This window comes from Charadrius vociferus, unplaced genomic scaffold (genome assembly GCF_000708025.1).
Source record: "Charadrius vociferus isolate BGI_N301 unplaced genomic scaffold, ASM70802v2 scaffold163, whole genome shotgun sequence".
NCBI classification, from domain to species: domain Eukaryota; kingdom Metazoa; phylum Chordata; class Aves; order Charadriiformes; family Charadriidae; genus Charadrius; species Charadrius vociferus.
The window spans coordinates 18,523,836-18,542,894 of NW_009648332.1; the positions used below are offsets into that span (position 1 = coordinate 18,523,836).

Consider the following 19,059-nt stretch of genomic DNA (forward strand, 5'->3'; position numbering starts at 1 on the left):
GTTCCAACTACCACAAGGTAGCTAGATAGTTCTAAAATCATTTTATGTAAGTGCTGGCTTTTATATATGAAAAGTAGGATTAGTGTGTAGTTCTTGGGCATCTGTATGGTGGCTAAGACAAAGATAAACTGGAATAATGTTACTATTATTTTGAGTTGGAGGAGAGTTGAAGTGGATGAAAAAAAAGAAAAAGGATGATTAGTTCACTGTAGATACTCTTCTGTTGGACATAAAATAATTATGCTATTCAAAAACCTGGAAAGACCTATAGGAAGAGAGGCATGAGAAAGGTTTATCTGCAGTGCTCTGCTTTGGGAGGGAAGAACTACTAAATGAAAATGGACCTTCACTTTCCACCATTCAGTGATGCCTGTGCTGCTAATGCCCAGGGAAAGAGATTGATGAAGTATTGATGGCTAAAAACCAGTAGAACAATCTCAGATATTATCTTAAATAAGCTCCAGTCTTGCAGTTTTAACTTTTGAAATATTTCCTTAAATTCCTACAAACCTATGGTAAATTGCACCAAATTGAATAGGATCAGAATTTCCCACATTTTATGATATTGAGATAAATTTGTTCATGAATATAAGCAAGCATAGCTATTGACTTCAGTGGACTCATGTCAGATTATTAGACCTCTGAATTTGGCCCATTTGCCTTTGGAGCCTAAAGTAAATGTTTTGTGAATGACAGTGTTGCAAGAAAGATGCATTTTGACAGGAATGAGAATAATGAACAGGCAGCTGGAAATACCTGGGCATGTTATGCTTCTTGGCAGACTTCACAAGCAGTAGAACTGCTGACTTCAGAGTTGCCTGTGGGTCTGTCACTTTGTTCGTCTCTGTCAGGGTTGATTTTTCAGAACTACTTTGTCTCCAAGGTGTCATTTCCCTGATGGCTTACCTTAGCTTGTAAGGAATTTACATGTTATCATCTGCTTTAAATATGTCTTAAATTCCCAAGAAAACTCTGGAGCTGTTTCTTTATTATAAAAAGTAATAGGAAAGAGATGGTTGCTTGTCATCCCGTTACTTGTTTAGGAACAACTTTTGATAGCGTATCTTTATGATATGTTTCTGTAATTCACTGGACTTACTGTTTTTGAGAAAAAAATAATTTAGAAAGACCCATGAAATTACTTTACAAAGTGAAGCTGCTAATTTATTGAATATTAGTTTCCCTCATACTGTTAGTCACATTGTGAAATTTAATCTAATACTGCATTGAGAAAGAGGAACACAAACAATGTTTTAAAAATTGCAGTGGTTGAGAGAGAGCAATAGTACACTGTCACAGCAGATATTCATAAAATTTCAAACACCTACATTGATCAGACAATAAAAAATGGAATGAAAGAATGCACCGTTTGATTTCAAACATGTCAAGCTAGTACAGTCTACTAACTTTGAAACCTGACCACAAATTTGCATCAACCACTTTTTCTGTTTAATTTCCAGCTGTGGGAGCCACAGGAATGGGCTGCAGGCATGGGAATGCTGCTGCTGTCACTTCAACAGGGAGTTTCCCTGTTCCTGACTTCCACTCCCCAAAGGCAAAATGGTCTGGCCTGTAAAACAGTGGCTTCTTTCTTGCAGAAGACAGCAGGAAGAAATACAGGAATTATTTTTTTTCTGAAAAATTCCCCTTAAAAATAGATGTTCAGTGCTTTGCTTCCTCTCTCACTTGTTAGGTCTCTCACTTTAAAAAATGTGTTCATCCTTATTTCTTAAAAACTTGCTGCTTTCATTTAATCAGAATAAAACTGTGTATTCTGTGGGTCATAATTTGGTAGATAACTCAGGTCCAAATGTTTTCAATAGTTTGTTTGGAGAAGTTAAGTCTCAAGAGTTAATAAAAATTAAAGCCCATGCGAGCCTTCCATAGATCTATGCCAAACTTATGTTTGGGGAGTTTTAAAAAAAAAAAAACACAAACCAGAGCAGCAGCAGTCTTAATACCAGTAAAGGCCATTTCATGGGAAAAGATGACCTGTCTCAAAAAACAAACCCTGCCCTGTTGTTCTTTCTCTGTTAGAGCGTTGTTGCCTGCAAGAGAAATATGGTCTTATATCCATCCAGCAAATATTTGAGCATAAAATTAAAAAGTCTCATTTTAAGTGAAATGAACAGAGATCAGTGAATTCTGCTTGATTAAGCATGTGTTGAAGAAAAGCCTTGTAGTGCTCCACATATGAGAACTTCTAAGGATTCTCTACTGTTGTGGTACTGCCAGGAAGCACAACCAGGGAAGGCTGAATAGTACAGAACATCCAACTACCCTGTGAAAGTGAGCAAGCTAAATTAAGCAGTCACATAATTTTAAAGTTAACAATTAACAGTTGAACACAGTCTCTCATCCATAGTGTGAAGGAAGGTGAGTTGTGTCACTTGTTTGATCACAGCTTATTGTGTGCTACATTGTGTAAAAAGGTGAAAATAGGCGTGATGAGGGTTTTAATCTGTTCAGGTGAACTTTTCCAAAGTGAGGTGGGGCTTCCCTGAAATTAGTTTCTGAGTGTTACTGACCGTGCTCAGCTGGCAAAGCTTCTGCAGCTCAGTGCAAGCAGCTGGGGAGTTTGCAGAGGACCTGGGAAATTCTTATAAGAGGCAAGTAGCAGCCATATAGATACCTATGAAGGAATGAGGAAAGTGTCCTTACAGTTTAAAAATGAATGCTGAGTTTGTAACAATCCAAGAATTAAAACCTGCTGGACCTTGGAGCAGGATTTGGCTGTACAGGCACCAAAGGTAAGTAGGAGATTGTTTACAAAATGTTGTATTTGAACTTATCTCTTTTGACAGATTTGCATTTCATCTATTTGAAAAGCTACCTTGTTCCAGTTTAGGTTCTACTAAAACCTAGCTTAGAAATTGAAAACCTCTAACTGCTTTTGAAGTGCTAATTCTATGGAAAATTTGCAGACAGTTCTGCCTTAAAAGTCCTGGCTTGCTTACTGCCCTGTCACACATGGTTATAAAAGTAGTATTCTCTATGGAAAATCACAGAATGGCAGGGGTTGGAAGTGACTTCTGGAGAACATCTAGTCTAAAGCAGGTTCACCTAGAGCAGGTTGGACAGGATTGTGTCCAGGTGGGTTTTGAATATCTCCAGAGAAGGAGACTCCACAGCCTCTCTGGGCAGCCTGTTCTAGTGCCCTGTCACCCTCAAAGTTTTTCCTTGTGTTCAGATGGAACTTCCTGTGTTCCAGTTCATGCTCATTGCCCCTTATCCTGTCACTGGGCACCACTGAAAAGAGTCTGGCCCCATTGTCTTGACACCTGCCCTTTAGATATTTATAAGCATTGATAAAATTCCTTCTCAATTTTCTCTTATCCAGGCTAAACAGACCCAGGTCTCTTGGCCTTGCCTCATAACAGAGGTACTTCAGTCCTCTAGTCATCTTTGTAGCCCTCTGCTGGACTCTCTCCAGTAGTTGCTTGTCATTTATTGAGCTGGGGAGCCCACAACTGGACCCAGTACTCCAGATGCAGCCTTGCTAGGGCAGAGTAGAGGGGGAGGATGACCTTCCTTGACCTGCTGGCCACACTATTTTTAATGTACCTGGGGATACCATTGGCCTTCTTGGCCACAAAGGCACATTGCTGCCTCATGGTCAACTTGTTGTCCATCAGGACTCACAGGTCCTTCTCTGCATAGCTGCTTTCCAGCAGGTCAGCCCCTAACCTGTACCAGTGCATGAGGTTATTTGTCCTGAGGTTCAGGACCCTACAATTGCCTTTGCTAAACTTCATTAGGTTCCTCTCTACCCAACTCTCCAGCCTGTCCAGGTCCCGCTGAAAGGCAGCACAGCCTTCTGGTGTGTCAGCCACTCCACCCAGTCTTCTATCATCAGCTGATAGTACACTTGCTGATGGTACGTACTGTCTCTTCACCCAGGTCACTGATGAACATCTTGAACAAGACTGGACCCAGTACTGACCCCTGGGGAAACACTGCTAGTTATGGGTCTCCAACTAGACTCTGTGCTGCTGATTACAATGCTCTGAGCTCTGCCATTTGGCCAGTTCTCAATCCACCTCACTGTCCACTCATCTAATCCACACTTCCAAAGCTTACCTATGAGGATGTTGTGGAAGACAGTGTCAAAGGCCTTGCTGAAGTCAAAGTAGACGATGTCCACTGCTCTCCCCTCATTCACCCAGCTAGTCATGTCTTCATAGAAGGCTATCAGGTTGATCAAGCATGATTTCCTCTTGGTGAATCCATGTTGACCATTCTTGGTAACCTTCTTTTCCTCTACATACTTAGAGATGACATCCAGGATGAACTGTTCCATTGCCTTTCCAGGGATGGAGATGAGGTGAGACTAGCCTGTAGTTTCCTGGGTCTTCCTTCTTGCCCTTTTTGAAGACTGGAGTGGCATTGGCTTTCCTCCAGTCCTCAGGAACCTCTCATGTTCTCCATGACCTTTCAAAGGTGGTGGACGGTAGCTTAGCAATAACATCTGCCAGCTCCCTCAGCACTTGTGCATGCATCCCATTAGGGCCCATGGATTTGTGGGTGTTGAGTTTGCCTAAATGATCTCTAACCTGATCTTACTCAACCAAGGGAAAGTCTTCCTTTCTCCAGACTTTCTCTTAATTCCAGGGTCTGGGATTCCTGGGGGACGCCCTTAGCAGTAAAGACTGAAGCAAAGAAGGCATTCAGTAACTCTGCCTTCTCTGCATCCACCTCTCACCAGGGCACTTGACACATTCAGCAGCAGGCCCACATTTTCCCTGGTCTTCCTTTTGCTAATGATGCATTTGACGAAGCCCTTCTTGTTGTCCTTGACATCCCTTTCCAGATTTAATTCCACGTGGGCCTTAGCATTCCTAGTTGCATCTCTGTGTAATCTGACGATGTACCTATAGTCCTCCCTAGTGGCCCATGGGCCTTAGCATTCCTAATTGCATCTCTGTGTAATCTGAGGATGTACCTATAGTCCTCCCTAGTGGCCAGTCCCTTTTTCCACAGGCTTCCAAATATGTTGATTCTTGTGGTAAAGATAAGCTGGGACTGTCTCTTTGCCTGCTCATTAGCATATAGCTGTTTATATCCCTATGATGAATTATGGAGTCATGTGATAAACTTCACTTACTGTGTGTCTTTGATTTCACCTGCACTTGCCTCTTCAGTGAGCCTCCCACAACATGCCTGTAACATTGCAAACCTTTAAGCAGTCTCTGCCAGCTGACTTTTTCTGTCTTCAAATTAAGTGCTATAAAAATGTACCTTTCCCACCTTCCCTGCACCAGCTATGGAGTTGCATCTCACAGTATGCTAATCTGAAGCCCAGAAGGTCAATAGCCTGTTTTTGACCGATGTTGAATTGCTTTGAGACACTCTGTTAGAGCAAGAAACAAGCCGTGAGAGCTAGAACTAGGAGATGGGCATCATTAAAAAGGGGAAATTACACTCAGTTAATGAGTCCTGAGATGCCAGAACTTAAAGCCTAGCATTCCTATGCAAAATAAACCAGATTTGGTTGCTTTTAAAAGCAATCAATAAATACAACTTCTCAGTTATACTATTTCTCCCTTTCCAAAGTCTGTAAAATGAGACTCATCAGACTAAGGCAGTCTGCTTTGCAATCACAGGAATTCTAAAATATAGCTCAATTCAAAAATTGAGGAAAACACCTAAAAATGCCATATACTCGTTCTAAAGGAATATATATATCTGTGTGGCTTACCATGGAGCATTCATCACTCATCATTGGGCCATAACTCTTGTAATTTGGCTGTAAGTCCTGCTGTGGTGAATCATATAGACTTAAATTCCTTTCCACTTGGTGTATCTAGCTATATTCTGCATAGTAAGTATTCAGAAATTGGTGGTAAAGAAGATAGCTGATGACAAGCCTGAGTTCTCAAACACAAATATATCTGTAAGAGAATTGTAATTCTGACCATACAGAGCATAATATCATCCTCATACCAGTTTTACATGGTTGATTAAATAGACTTGGGTCCATATAAATCATCAATAAGTGATATCAGAAGCACATGATTTGGTGCTCATTGACTGAGGATTCATTTTCTCATTATAAATCTAAGAAAATCAATGTATCATATATGTTCATATCATGTTCCATATATCCTTATCAGGATAGGTTATTATAACCATACTATGAGATTTTGTGTTCCTTGCCAATATGTTACTAGGAGTCCTTTGCCTGTTGTTTTTTGACAGGTGCAAAAATGGATCCTTTGGTATTGTGTTATTCAACAACAGTCCTATGAGGTAAGTGAATGCCATATACTTATACTTCATCTTTTCAGTTGCTTTTTCTTAAAACTTACTGATTTTGTAATTCCTCTAAATCATTGCCATTTTACATTGGTTAGGGTAGTGGCAAGAGGCAGACAAACTCTTTTCATAATTTTCTATCACTTCAATTCTACTTTTTCACAAGGAGAAAACTAACAAAAATAATAATGATATATCAAGTTTATCACTCCTTTTTCCAAAATTGTGAAGAAACAAAAGATTTGGTTTGAAAATAGAACTTGTTCCTCAGCTCTCTTCTATTTTTGGTAGTGCTGGTTTTTACTATTTCTTGCTTGAAAATGGTTTGTGGTAGAAGAAGGGAAAAGGAAACAGAAAAATACCTAAATATTATTTAGGCAAAGATACTATTTCTGTTCCAAAAGGTTTTCAGTGCAGAACATCCATTTAGACTTACTAGTATCATTTCCCCCTTTTCTAGTGTTCTTCAGTTACTAGCACTGTTAAATGAGCGTTTTTAATTTATCTGTAAAATGATGGAAGAAAAATGAGTTCAAGACACAAGTTAAAAATTAAATTAAAAACTATTCCTAGAAAATGGTCTCATTCAGAATTAAACTGTGTGCATAACTCTGTGTTGTAGAAGGAAAGAGAGTTAAATTACACCTAATTATTAAGACTAAATCTGAAGACACTTGTCTAATCAGCCTTTTGATACGATGTTGGCAATGTGACTTTTAAATTTAATTTGGATTGTTCTCCCAAGTGACCCTGTAAAGATTGACTTAAATGTAGTCCTTAATAACTAGTTTATTCCTGTTACTTGGGCTGTATAGAAAACTGACATTCTCTGTGACCAAACCATAGTAGACTCTGCAAAGAAAAATTTCATGTTTGAAAACAGCTAAAATAGAGGTGTTAATAATCCTATATGATATGAGATTGGTAAATAACTTGCACCATTAGGAAAATCATTTCACAGTAACAAATGTACGATTTGGTGATGTTAGCTGGTAGTATGAACAAGCAGCAAAGGAATTATTATCACAACATTGTTTATCTCTGTAGTGTCGTAATACCAGAGGAGAGGTAAGCAAATGCTTGCTGTAGCAGTAGTACCCTGTTATAGTTATGCATGAAAATATACCAGATAACTAAACCAGGGATACTTTCAAAGTATTTTAGAACTTTACGTCTTTGCTGTCATGTTTGTGGGAGAGAAAGGGGTGGGGAATGCTGAGAAGAGATTTGAAATGTATAGATGAAGTGAAACCATTGCAAACCATATAGCCTTCAGTTGATGTTCTGAATATTTTTCTAAGCTGGGATAGTAGTCTTCATTTGAGTTATTCCCTACAGGCCTTTACAGTAATATGATAAAGGAAAAAAATAGTAGATTCTTGCCTTGTTCAGTAGTGGTGAAAGCAAGTAAGACTGGGTGGTGGCGTTCACCAGGCTTTCATTCAAAGCAGTGAAGTGAGGGTTCTAAACTTGCATTTCAGTAAAATGCCAAATAACCTAATTTATAAATGGATAAAATCAAGATTGTGGCTTGTTGGAAAATGTGCCTAACAAACTGGACAAATTATTTATTCCCTCTTCTAAATCTTAACTAGATCTCCTTGTCAGGGCTGAAAAATATTTCAGCCACCATGTTGCATGTAAATTGAGTCAGGATTTGCACCCCTTTGACTTCTTGCCTGGTCCTTCTGTTCACCTGTGCAGGATTTGAAGACTGACTCACACTGTGATTCTCTAGAAAGCAGAGTACATATCTCCCTTGGTAGAGTGTAAAATACAAGTCACCATTGTGTCTGTCAATACAAATAAAATTCCTTTTATTTGCTGTCAAGCAGGCATCCATCTAACTGTATTCTTAAACCCCAGTTACAGTTGTCCCTAGGTAAAGCTTCCCAGCCCTTGGTATGGTGGAGGACAGGAAGTCATGGCTCATTTAAAAGCATTTTAAATAGAACAGATACAGCTTGCTGTTTTCCATCTTTCTTCTGTTCCCGAGCAATATAAGACTGCATTAGCTGAATGTCTCAACCCTTGTGCTGTTTCATCTCCAAGACAGTGATTTCACAAATGTTTTTTTGTGGAACTCGCTGGCTGAAATTTGAGTGTACAAAGGATTGTTTCTATAACCTTTCCTCACGCTGACTTGTACTTCCATGTTCAACTAGTTATATTTATGCCCAGGATGGGTATATATTTAAGTTGGAAATTGACTTAAAATAATAGTAGTGACCTGAATTGGGAAGCTTGGGTTGTATAAAGTAGTGTAGTCCATGAAAGAAGATTAAAATGGCAGTGGGAGAAGGAAAATGTTGGTAACTAAAATACGTAATTAAGAATTGGTGATAGAAAGTATGACCCATTTACCAACAAGAAAGAAGGAAAACCCATGAAAAGCCTTAGAATGGGGTAGACCAGCCATTCTGTGCTGTTGGGTAGATCTGTATTCTGAATAACTATAAATGTATTTTTTATGGCACAATTGTTTTTTAGATATGTTTAAATGGAAGGCTTTGGCTTATTTTAGATTTTTAATGTAAGATAATACACAGACAGCCACACCATACTGTATTGTTTTGTTCACATATCTTATACACATCTGGAAGTCCTGGTAAACACACTATCAAACCCACACATAGCTGATTCATTTAAGGATTTGTTGCTGGGCTAAACATAGGGTCTCCAGCTTCTGAAACAAAAGCTCTCTTATGAAGCAAAAGAAATGGCTGCCTGAGCTCAAGCCAGCTGAGTTTGTTATATTCAGTCCAGACTGCTTTACAACCAATAATTCTTCCAGTTTATATACAGTACCCTGCTATTTCCAGAGGGATGGTTTTGTTTGAATATCCATTCACCTAGGATACAACTTTAACTTAAAGTTGCTGGTGCCAAGTATGGCAAGTTGATCTTATACCACTTTGATATCTCACTTTACAAAGCCAAAACAAGCATTGCCAGCTCTACAATTGTGGCTCACCAGACTTGCCATTAAATGCAGCATTTTAAAACTTACTGTGGCATATCAAAGCAATGTGATCATTGAGATGCAGAAGACCAAAATTACAGTACCAGAATCATATCATTATATATCGTTTCCAGCATTTTCTTTACACTGTCATGAAACATAAAATGGATGCTACAAAACATAGATTAACCAAGAAAAACATTAAAACTTTAGGAAAGTATTCCTGAACTTGAAGCTAAGAAATTTGTAAAACCTTGAGGAAACTTTGTTTCATATATATTTTAACTTTTTTCTTTAAAATGCTAATTCCTATTTGTGGAATGGGAATGAAGCAAGGTTAATCTATATCGAATATATTTAATGCCTGGCATGAAAGTAAAGCAACTTTACATGAGTTGTAACTAGGATAAGTGACTACTGATTCAATGTATTATTCTAGCTGAGGAGGTGGAAGCAGTTAACGCTTCAGTGCTAGCAGAAGGGCTTAGATACTCTCCACACTGGTATGTGTTTTTCTTAATCATACAATGGGGCCATTTCCCACTCCTCCTCCCTTTTTATGTATTTTTGATACAGCTCTATCCCACAGAAGTGTAATGTGGGAGACAGCTATCCACATAGACTCCAACATAGCAGCTTTTCTCTTGTTGCAGGAGTGAAATGAGATGCAGTGTGGTTTTCGCAGACTGCATTTCAAGCTGGTGTCACATGAGGGGAACTGGTGTGTGGAAACGTGAGGGGGCAAAATCTCCTTCATCTCCCCTCACTGGCTGTGCTACAAAAGGATCTAATTGTCACAGTTGCATCAAATCTGGGACAACAATCAACAACAGCAGAGTAGTCCTTCCATTTTTGGAGAGAATTGCTTCCTCCAGCTGCTATAGGCATCTCATTAGTAGTTTGAGGTGTGAAGAAGTGTTGGCATTTAGGTTTGTACAGTTTAAAATAATTTATAAAGTGCCTTTATTCTTTACAATCAAATCCTTTGCTCAAAGTACAGCAGGTTCAAAAAGCAAGCTGAATGTTTGAATGCATAGGGCTCAGGATAATATAGGAATAAAGCCACAGGATTACAAGAAGGGACTTACCAAAGTCTACTCCTCTGGTATTTCAGGCAACCCTTAAAATACAGTCTCTTTTGTGAATTTATCAAGCCTCATCTGAGTTCAGTTTTTTCTGTAATAGTAAGATTGTTCTAGAAGTCCATCCTCAGATTTTTTTTTTTACATTAAACTTCTTAACTACATTTATTCATAGTTAACTTATACCTATTTTTTTTTTTTACACAAAGGCATGATTACTCTTCTTGCCTCTAGCCACTAATTCACCTGGTTTGTTGGTAGAAAGTTGTTATCTTCTGTTATCAGCTTTGGTAGACTGAATCGGGTTGTATTTTTAGTCACTTCTTGTAAAAGTTCTAATTTTCTGTGATACTTCTTTAATTCCATTTAATTTTGAATGCATCTTTTAAAAAAGTGCTTATGGTCTTTAGGTGACAGCCTTTTATTTGTAATACTTATGCCTTATAGGTAGTTTGATAACATACACTGTGGGTTTTTTCTTATTTTTGTGTGTTATTTTTGTTATGAAACATCCTTCAGAATGCGCTAAAATATTCACAGCCTACTGTAGTGTCTATTTTCAAAGGAAGTGAATTGTCTTTATCCAAATTTCCTGGTGCAATGCAAGTCTTGGATACTTTTGCTGCCCTCAGCAGTCTTTTTGTGGGTTGACAAGGTACACCAGAGTTCAGTTTGGTCCATGTATCTTATTCTTAACCTTTCAGGTATGAAGGAGGAAACTATGCAACAGGTTCCTGAAATATGTATTATTCCATATTTACTAAGATCTGCACTCAATTTGCACTATACTTTACAAATATGTAGATGATAAAAGTCTAGTCCCATTGGGTTTATACTGTGGTTTCATTAAAATGGAAAAATTAATTAAAATGTGAAGAAAAAAATAGGAAAACTTGAACCAAGCTTCCAAAAGATCCACATGTCTCTGGACATAATAAACTAGAGCTGAAGTCCTTGCTTTAGGCTTAAATCTCATTAATTCCTTTCACTGGGAAGTACATATTTAAAAACTTCAGGGTTTTTTTTAGGAAATTTCCTGATATAAGTATGCTTGCTTTGTTGTGTTAAGAAAAAAATTATACAGATCTGTTCACTCTCGATTATTTACAGGTGCAGCTGAAGAGACATTTATTAGCTATGTATTTAGTCTGAATATGAGAACACTGAATGGTTGATACTTTAAAGTTCGAGGGGGTGAAAACCCCTTCATCTATGTCATTCCCAAGCTACCCTAGCTGACAGTTTGAGACAGCTGACAGAAACTAAGTGTGAAGCCAGGTAAAAAAGACAGATGGTAAAAATCTACTTAATTATTCTGTCAGCCCTGTTGTATGCTATAGACTTCATTTTTTTTTGAATCATGGGCTGACTGTGTCAGCTTAGGCCTGATAAATTTATTACTGAAATGTTCTTTTTACACATCAAGTGCTAACTGTTTTTAACTTTTAGCTTCACCCACACTATTCTTCAGTATTTAATTTGGTATAATGAATAATTAGCGAGGATGAACTATGTAGTAGATGTTCTACAATGGTATTTGAAGAGGAAATATTTTATTAATAAAAAAGTATGTACTTTTTTAAGAGTATGTTATTTCCTCTTTTGCTATGTTGACTCATCTTAGTCAAATATCATAAGACAGGCTATCTTCAAAGTGTCTCATGAATTTAAAATAAACAGACTACATTGGCACATGATTTGAAGAATCTGTGAGAGAAATTTCTATAAAGAATTGATTTATAAATATGCATTGTGTATTACATAAAGAAGCAAATACTATAGAAAAATAGGGGAGGGAAAATAAAGTTCTAGAGGAGACAGACATGGGAAAAAAGGAAAGAGCTAGATGATAGATACAGAACAAGAAATGAGCTATTTTGGACATTCTTTCTTTGACTTCTTTTCCTTAGTGGGATGCAAAAAAGACATTAAAGCAAAGTGTACTGTCTGTCTCTAGTGTCAGTACCGATGCAAGATAAATACCCTGTGGCGCCGTTCAAGGAGATACTTGCTTTATGTAGCCAGCCTTTTTCAAGAGAAAAGATTCAAGTTTCTCAATTGTTTCTGAGCCAACTGGTGATTGTACAATAGCAATTTTGCACAATGACTGCATCATTAGTACTTAACTTCGTACTTCATAATGTGCACGATTCCATTACTTTCATTCTTAAATGTAGAGCATTTCTGTAGGGTGTTCAAAGTTGATTTAAAAATGGCAAATACTATTGCCTTCAGTATTTCTTCAGGGTTTTTTTGGGAATAGCTACAGCTTCTTTAGTCTTTGTGCCAGCTCCTCTTGAATTACTGAGCTTCCTTAATATAAATCAAGGCTTTATCACCTCAACAGGGCAATTTTTTTTGGCCTAAAATATCTGAAACCACAGCAGACATGTAGATTCTGCAGACACTAACCTGTTATGAATAACTTCCTTTGTCCTTGAACAATGTACTATGGCTAGAACCATAGCTGGCTAGAACTAAGCTGGACAAATGATAAGTCAGTTCAAATACTCCCAATATCAAAATAAAGCCTTTATATCAATAATCTAGTAATTTCACACACTTCTGTATAAAAATGTGACTGAATTATTTTAACCTACTGATTTACTGGTATGGATTTAGTCTCATCATGCAAACAAAAATGTTTTTCTTACATCAAATCATAATCTTATTAGAGAACAGAACACTTCTTCAATGAAAATATTGTCAGCCTTTTGGTTCTGTTTCCACATTAAAGCTAGATCCGTCTCGGGTATTTTCTGCTTATAAAAATGAGATTGATGCAGGCAGTCATCTCGGTCTCTTAAGGAGTTATATTTATGGTATAAAATGTAGTAGTGTCTAATTTATGCCTACATATCACTTTTTCTCCTGCTTTATTCATGGTAAATTATCATGACTCATGAGTCTAAATCACTTGCTTTGCAAGGCCTGCCTTCTTTAGCAGTTTGTATTGTACTGTCTCTTCTGGCCATATATGCAAAGGAAAACAACCCTTGCTTTAATATAGCATGTCTTCATAGAAGACATTCTGGGATTACCTATTTCTGTTGCTTTCATATTTGGTAGAACTTCAGTAAATGGGAAACATAAAACACTGCATTGCTTTTTTGTTCAGTTAATACATTGCTTTATTAGTACTATTTGCTAAAAACTGGATTACATCCTATAGAAAGCATTTTAACTGATATCTGTCTTTCATACTTGGTTGCCTTGCATGTACGTATATTCTATACATCTGTGCTTTTTCTGTGGTTTCTATTACTACTGTATTTGCGTCACCTAATTTAAAACAGACTTTCTGCTGTTTTCAACTATAATGGGTTTGTGGCTTAGTATGAGAAATAGAATTGACTGCACAAAATGTGAAATTCTGATGCTAGACATTCCGGCTAGGTCTTTACAGACAGGAATGTGCATTTGTCTGGGCAAGCACTATAGTCCTAGGGGTGTTTACCTCTTTTAGTGACAACCTGAATATGTTGAAGGAATTAGATTAAAAAAACAACAAAACAAAAAAAGCCCAATCCCCCCCAAAAACGCCTCCTCCCCCCACCCCAAAAAAAAAACCCAAACCCCAAAACCACCACCCAGAAACCAAAGGTAGAAGCATTCATTTTAAAGAAAAGAAACTGCTTTGGCACTGCACCAGCATTTGCAGTGAAAATTTCAAGCAATGCAAACTGGGGGGGGGGGAATTTGTGAAAGAGACATTGAAAGGAGAATAAAAATATCTTAAGCATATAAAGCCCTGAATACTAAGTAAACTGTATAATTTAAGAGAAATGTTTACTAGCTGGGGTAAGTCCTACTAAAAGAATCTCTGAAGCATAGATGGCTCCCAACCATTATCTACTTCTGACCTTTAACTGTATCTGCAAAGGAATGCAAACACGTTATATCCACGAATCCTCTAAAGGGTTTTTAAATTTTAAAGCATGAGATAGATTGTCCCATTTTTCCAGTCCCACCTCTGGTTTTTGGAAAAAGCAGATACTTCATGTTGTTCTGGTAGCGATGAATACAAGTGACTAGAACAGTGACAAGAAGTTTATAGACGGGGAGCAAGCTGTTAAGCTGGAATTGTTCCTGTCAGGAAGGGACAGTGTCTCTAGGCAAAGTTAGGAGAGAATGAAGAATGAGGGAGGAGAAACTCCCACTCCTTGGGATGGGCGAGAGAGTTGAGAAGGAGGAGTTTGAACTCCTCTGTAACAGAAGCTTTTCAGGGTGGACTGATAGGAGTTACAACTACTGAGAGTCCAAGTCTTTCTTTTATTTAAGTTCAGGTTTCAGAATACACATTTTCCCTTCAGCCAGCTGTGAAGAACCACCTCCTGCCTCTGCCTGTAGCAATTTTCGTATGTCCTGTTATGGCTTTGCATTCTAGAGCCGCCTATAAAACCTTCTGTCACCATTCCCACAGACAGGAGCAATTGAGCAAAATCCATCTGGTGGACACACAGATATGAAGCACGACCACATAGTCCTTCCATAGGAAGTCAGCCAAAAAATACTGCATTCCTGTTTCCTGGCCCAGTGCTAGAGATCTTATATTACTGACTCCTATTCTCCAGCAGCCCGGATGTCTGTATTGGTAGGACTCCTCTTAGCAACACCCAGGCCCCAGACCAGTAGCAGGTTTTTGCTTAGAGGCTCTCTACAGCTTTGCTGATGGCTCCAGTCACCTCCTGGAGCAGCAGGCACAAGGTGTGAAACTAGAAGACAACAGGCCGCAGACTGAAATTCCAGTTTAGAAAGAACTAATCTGTTTCTGTAATGCCAGTTTTACATGTTGGACTGTTTGAAACAAGTGATGGGCCATTTGTGCTACTAACTCCTTTAAATAATGGAATGAAAAGAGAATGGCCCATGGTTTGGATCCACTTTTCACTGGCATAAAAGTCAAAGTAATGCATTAAGTTCATTTTAATTGGATTTTTTATGAATGAAGAGACTGATTTTACTATGAACTGAAATGAAAACACTAAGGGAAAACAGAGCTCTCGTGTTTATATTGTATTATACAGCAATGCACAAAAGACCTGAAAGACAGGAAACTGATTGTTTGAATTGGTAATTCTCAGTTTTTTCCATTCTGAAACTCTACCTACTCCCAGGACCCTTCTTTAGCTTCTGAGTAGACACAAGAAGACTTCCTGTCTATTGAGGAAGCATACAGTAGCCACAGACAGAGCAACTGAAGTTGAAGGCTTACAATTTAAGTACAGTATGATCACTGAAACAGCTGGATCATGCAAATTCCTTTTCTAGCATCTTTAAAAAGCACTCGGATGCTTTTGTAGCATTCACACGCAGTTATACAAAAAGAAGCATGGCTACACTGTGTCAAATCCAAGATCCACCTAACCCAGTCTCCTGTTCCAGAGAGTGGCCAGGAGTGGAAGCTTACAGGGATGTAAGAACATCTCCCAGTGCACTGTCCCAGCTTCTAGGGAATCTACTATTAAGGATGTTCTAAAGTGGAAACATCTTCACCATTGTGTTTGAAAGCTACTGGCAAACCTATTTTACACTAATTTGCTTAATTGTTTTTTTAAATCTGTTTATATATTTGGCGTTCAATATATTGTGGGTATGAATGCTACCATTTTGAGATGCAATATGTGAGGAAGAATTTCCTATTTTTCACTTTAAATCTACTGACCAATAACTTCTTCAGGAGACTGCCAGTCTTTTGAATAAGCAACAGCAAGAAATAATTCTGTACCACTTTCTCTATCACTTCTATTTTTTTGTGTCTAGAGCAACTCATATCAAGGCTGAATGGTCTTGATCTTTTAAATCTATCCTTGTCCAGAAACCACCCCATAATTCTGTTTAAGCTAGTTACCTTGCCTCTACTTCATGTGATACTGAAACATCCTTTTGTGAAAGATGATCACTAGGAACAATGCTCAGGTGTGTCAGTGTTCATAATTCTGTTTAAGCTAGTTACCTTGCCTCTACTTCATGTGATACTGAAACATCCTTTTGTGAAAGATGATCACTAGGAACAATGCTCAGGTGTGTCAGTGTTTAATGATTTTTCCCTTGTTTGTGTTCTCCGATTCCTATTAATTCTTAACTTGTATTTGTCTTTTTGTCAGCATCTGAGTACTGAACTATAGTTTTCAGAAAATTACTCAGAGTAATTCTAAGACCTCTTAAATGTTTGGTAATAGTTTAGATCCCAACATGTTATGTGCGTATTTAAAGTAGTCTCTTCAGTCTGAGAAACACAAGTTTCATTACAAAGACTCAAGTGCTCTGCTACCTTTACACAGTGAAATCACACCATAACTCTGTGTGTATAGCAGGGGAGAGTTGGTATTTAACACAGCAGGTCTCACAGGTCACAGTTCTTGAGCACAGCAGAATTTGGATTTCAAGTGGGAACTATGTTTTTCTAGATGAACAGTTTGAAACCCCTCATACTGATTGCAGATTTACTATGACTGCTCTCTAGTTTTTATTAGCCCTAGAAAAGATGTATTGGTGTAAGATGCAGTTAAGAAATTTAATAGTCCTCCCAGTTTATCTAAAATATTTCAATGTATATAACAGTTTTTGTATGCTTTGTGTGAGAGAAAGCTGTTGAGAAACCAGTTTGGAAGCTTTCTGTCAAAACAGTTACCGTGAACTGATACATGCTTATAAAGTCTGCTTTCTTCAAGAGCTTGTTAGGTGTTGCTGTATTAAAAGTAATATGATATTGCACCCTTTTTTCCATATTTGTCATGCATTCATGTAAGAAAGACCACAATTTTTTAGAAAAATTAAAATGTTCATGAACACATGCATCAAAACTGAATCCCAGTCTAATCATTTTATGCATACATACTGCAATTACTGAATTGGTCTCTTGGTGTCAGTAACGAAGAAATATGCATTATTGTAATTCTTAATACTTAGTGTTTACTAGTAGCCTATTTTATGATCTAACTGCTAATTCCTAGTTTATAAGCTTTACAATAATTCTCCTTTTAGTCAAGCCAAAGTTACTATGCTTAACTCGTAAGTTTCTAGCCACATTTTCCACTGTTAGCTACATGGAAATAAGGCTTTTTTTTGTAAGGCTACATATTTAGACAAAATGCTACAAAATTACCCCTGTATTAATAGAATCCAGAGCATTCCTTTGTGGTGGCTCAGCGCATTACCATGTGAGTTGCCTGCCCTTGAAAAGGCATAATTTGATCTTAACAGTTTTTCCTGAATTCTCTGGTAGTTACAGAGAACAAGTGACCACAGTTCAGCTCCTCAAGCAGAAAACTGAGTTTAGAACCACAGTGGTGCTGACTTATATGTTTCTGAATTTCAACAAGAAAAAAAATTCTTTCTTGCAGCTGAGTCTGTCTGATTCTAGTGAAGAGCTGCAAAACTGAAAACAGTGAAGTGGTCCCAGATGGAGATTTCTTTATTTTTTTTTTTCTAAAGGTTTCTTCAGTGCTGGAGCTGTCTGTCAGCTTCAGAAGATATCTCTCTGTAGGGTCAGAGGCTGAATAGTGTTTTGCTAGACCCAACAGGAATGTCAGACCAACACTAGAAAGGGCAACATTTGTACTCTTGAGCCTATGAAAATTAAACAGTTAAGAAAATACCTTCAGTATTGTTCAGAGTTGTTTAATCACACTGCTTATTTCCCTTGCTAGATATAAATCTTACTAAGGAAAGGAGTAATAGTAACTTAAATGATATTCAAGGACTAAATTTCCTCAAAAGAGTTAATAGAAGGTTGAAAAGCTTAGAATACAGTAACTACATACTTCCTATCAGCTGCTTTTAAGCAAGAGAATGGAGTTCAAAGGCCACATGCTGATCTTGGCTACAGCAGGGCAAATTCAGAGCGGCTATCTGTGAAAACAGTAGAATTGTGGAGATTCAAGTCAGCATTAATAAAACTAAAATCTGGCCATTGGAAACTTCATTATAAGGGAGTGTATACTTGTCCTGCCAAGTTTATTTCATGCTTCTTACATCAGAATGTTGGTAAACTATATTTGTAGCTATTTCTGCAGGTTTCTTCTTACTTGTCCCGAGCAGCATAAGGGTGGCATGCTATTAGGTTTTGATTGTGTTTTATTTAAGTAAAGATATTTTTTGGATTAGTGAGGTGATGTGAATTGGTGTTGTTAATGGACATTGACCAGTAACGTAAAAGAGCTGCGTAGGCAGATTTGTAGTTGGGATAGTGAGGCAAAAGTTGGAAGCCTGCCCGGAGCAGAGGGGTGAGCCTCACCAAGCCACAGCACATAAGATGTCTCTAGCAAGTGCATACAAGTTGCAGCTGAGAGGGCTTGACAGACAAGCATAGATGACAGACCAAGGATCCACAAGCATAAAGAAACAGAATGCCAAACAGATAAACATAAAGATATGCAGCTTTAAGTTGAAGAAGAGCTAATGCAGATCACTTCTAAAAGGATGCTATACACATGTGCCTATTTCTTTATTACTTGCCATGAAGCTGACTTTTCCATGAACAGATACTACATAGAATTCAGAAGATAAAAATGTAATAACTTTTAAGCAAACAGCATAGGACAGAAGTCTCAGTTTAATTTCTTGTGAAAATTGTTCCTTTTACATCAAAATGAATAGCCTATGGTTGGAACCATAAAAGAAGATTGGTTATGTCGTCAGCAGAGGAGTTGTATGGTGTATGGACCCAACTCCTTTATGCTCCCTTTCTTCTTCATTAAGAATTAACATTAGAAATAAACAGTTTCTAATGACTTCATTCAAAATGAGTAGATTGAA

General features: G+C 37.7%; 1 protein-coding gene across 1 annotated transcript in view; it reads left to right on the forward strand.

Annotated features, from left to right (window-relative positions):
- The first annotated feature begins 2,670 nt into the window (after positions 1-2,670).
- RNPC3 (RNA-binding region (RNP1, RRM) containing 3) overlaps positions 2,671-19,059 on the forward strand; it is a 145,077-nt gene continuing 128,688 nt past the window's right edge. Inside the window, exons 1-2 of the mRNA XM_009884916.1 lie at positions 2,671-2,750; positions 6,199-6,249. Coding sequence (XP_009883218.1) covers positions 2,671-2,750; positions 6,199-6,249 — 131 coding nt within the window. The remainder of the gene's footprint in view (positions 2,751-6,198; positions 6,250-19,059) is intronic.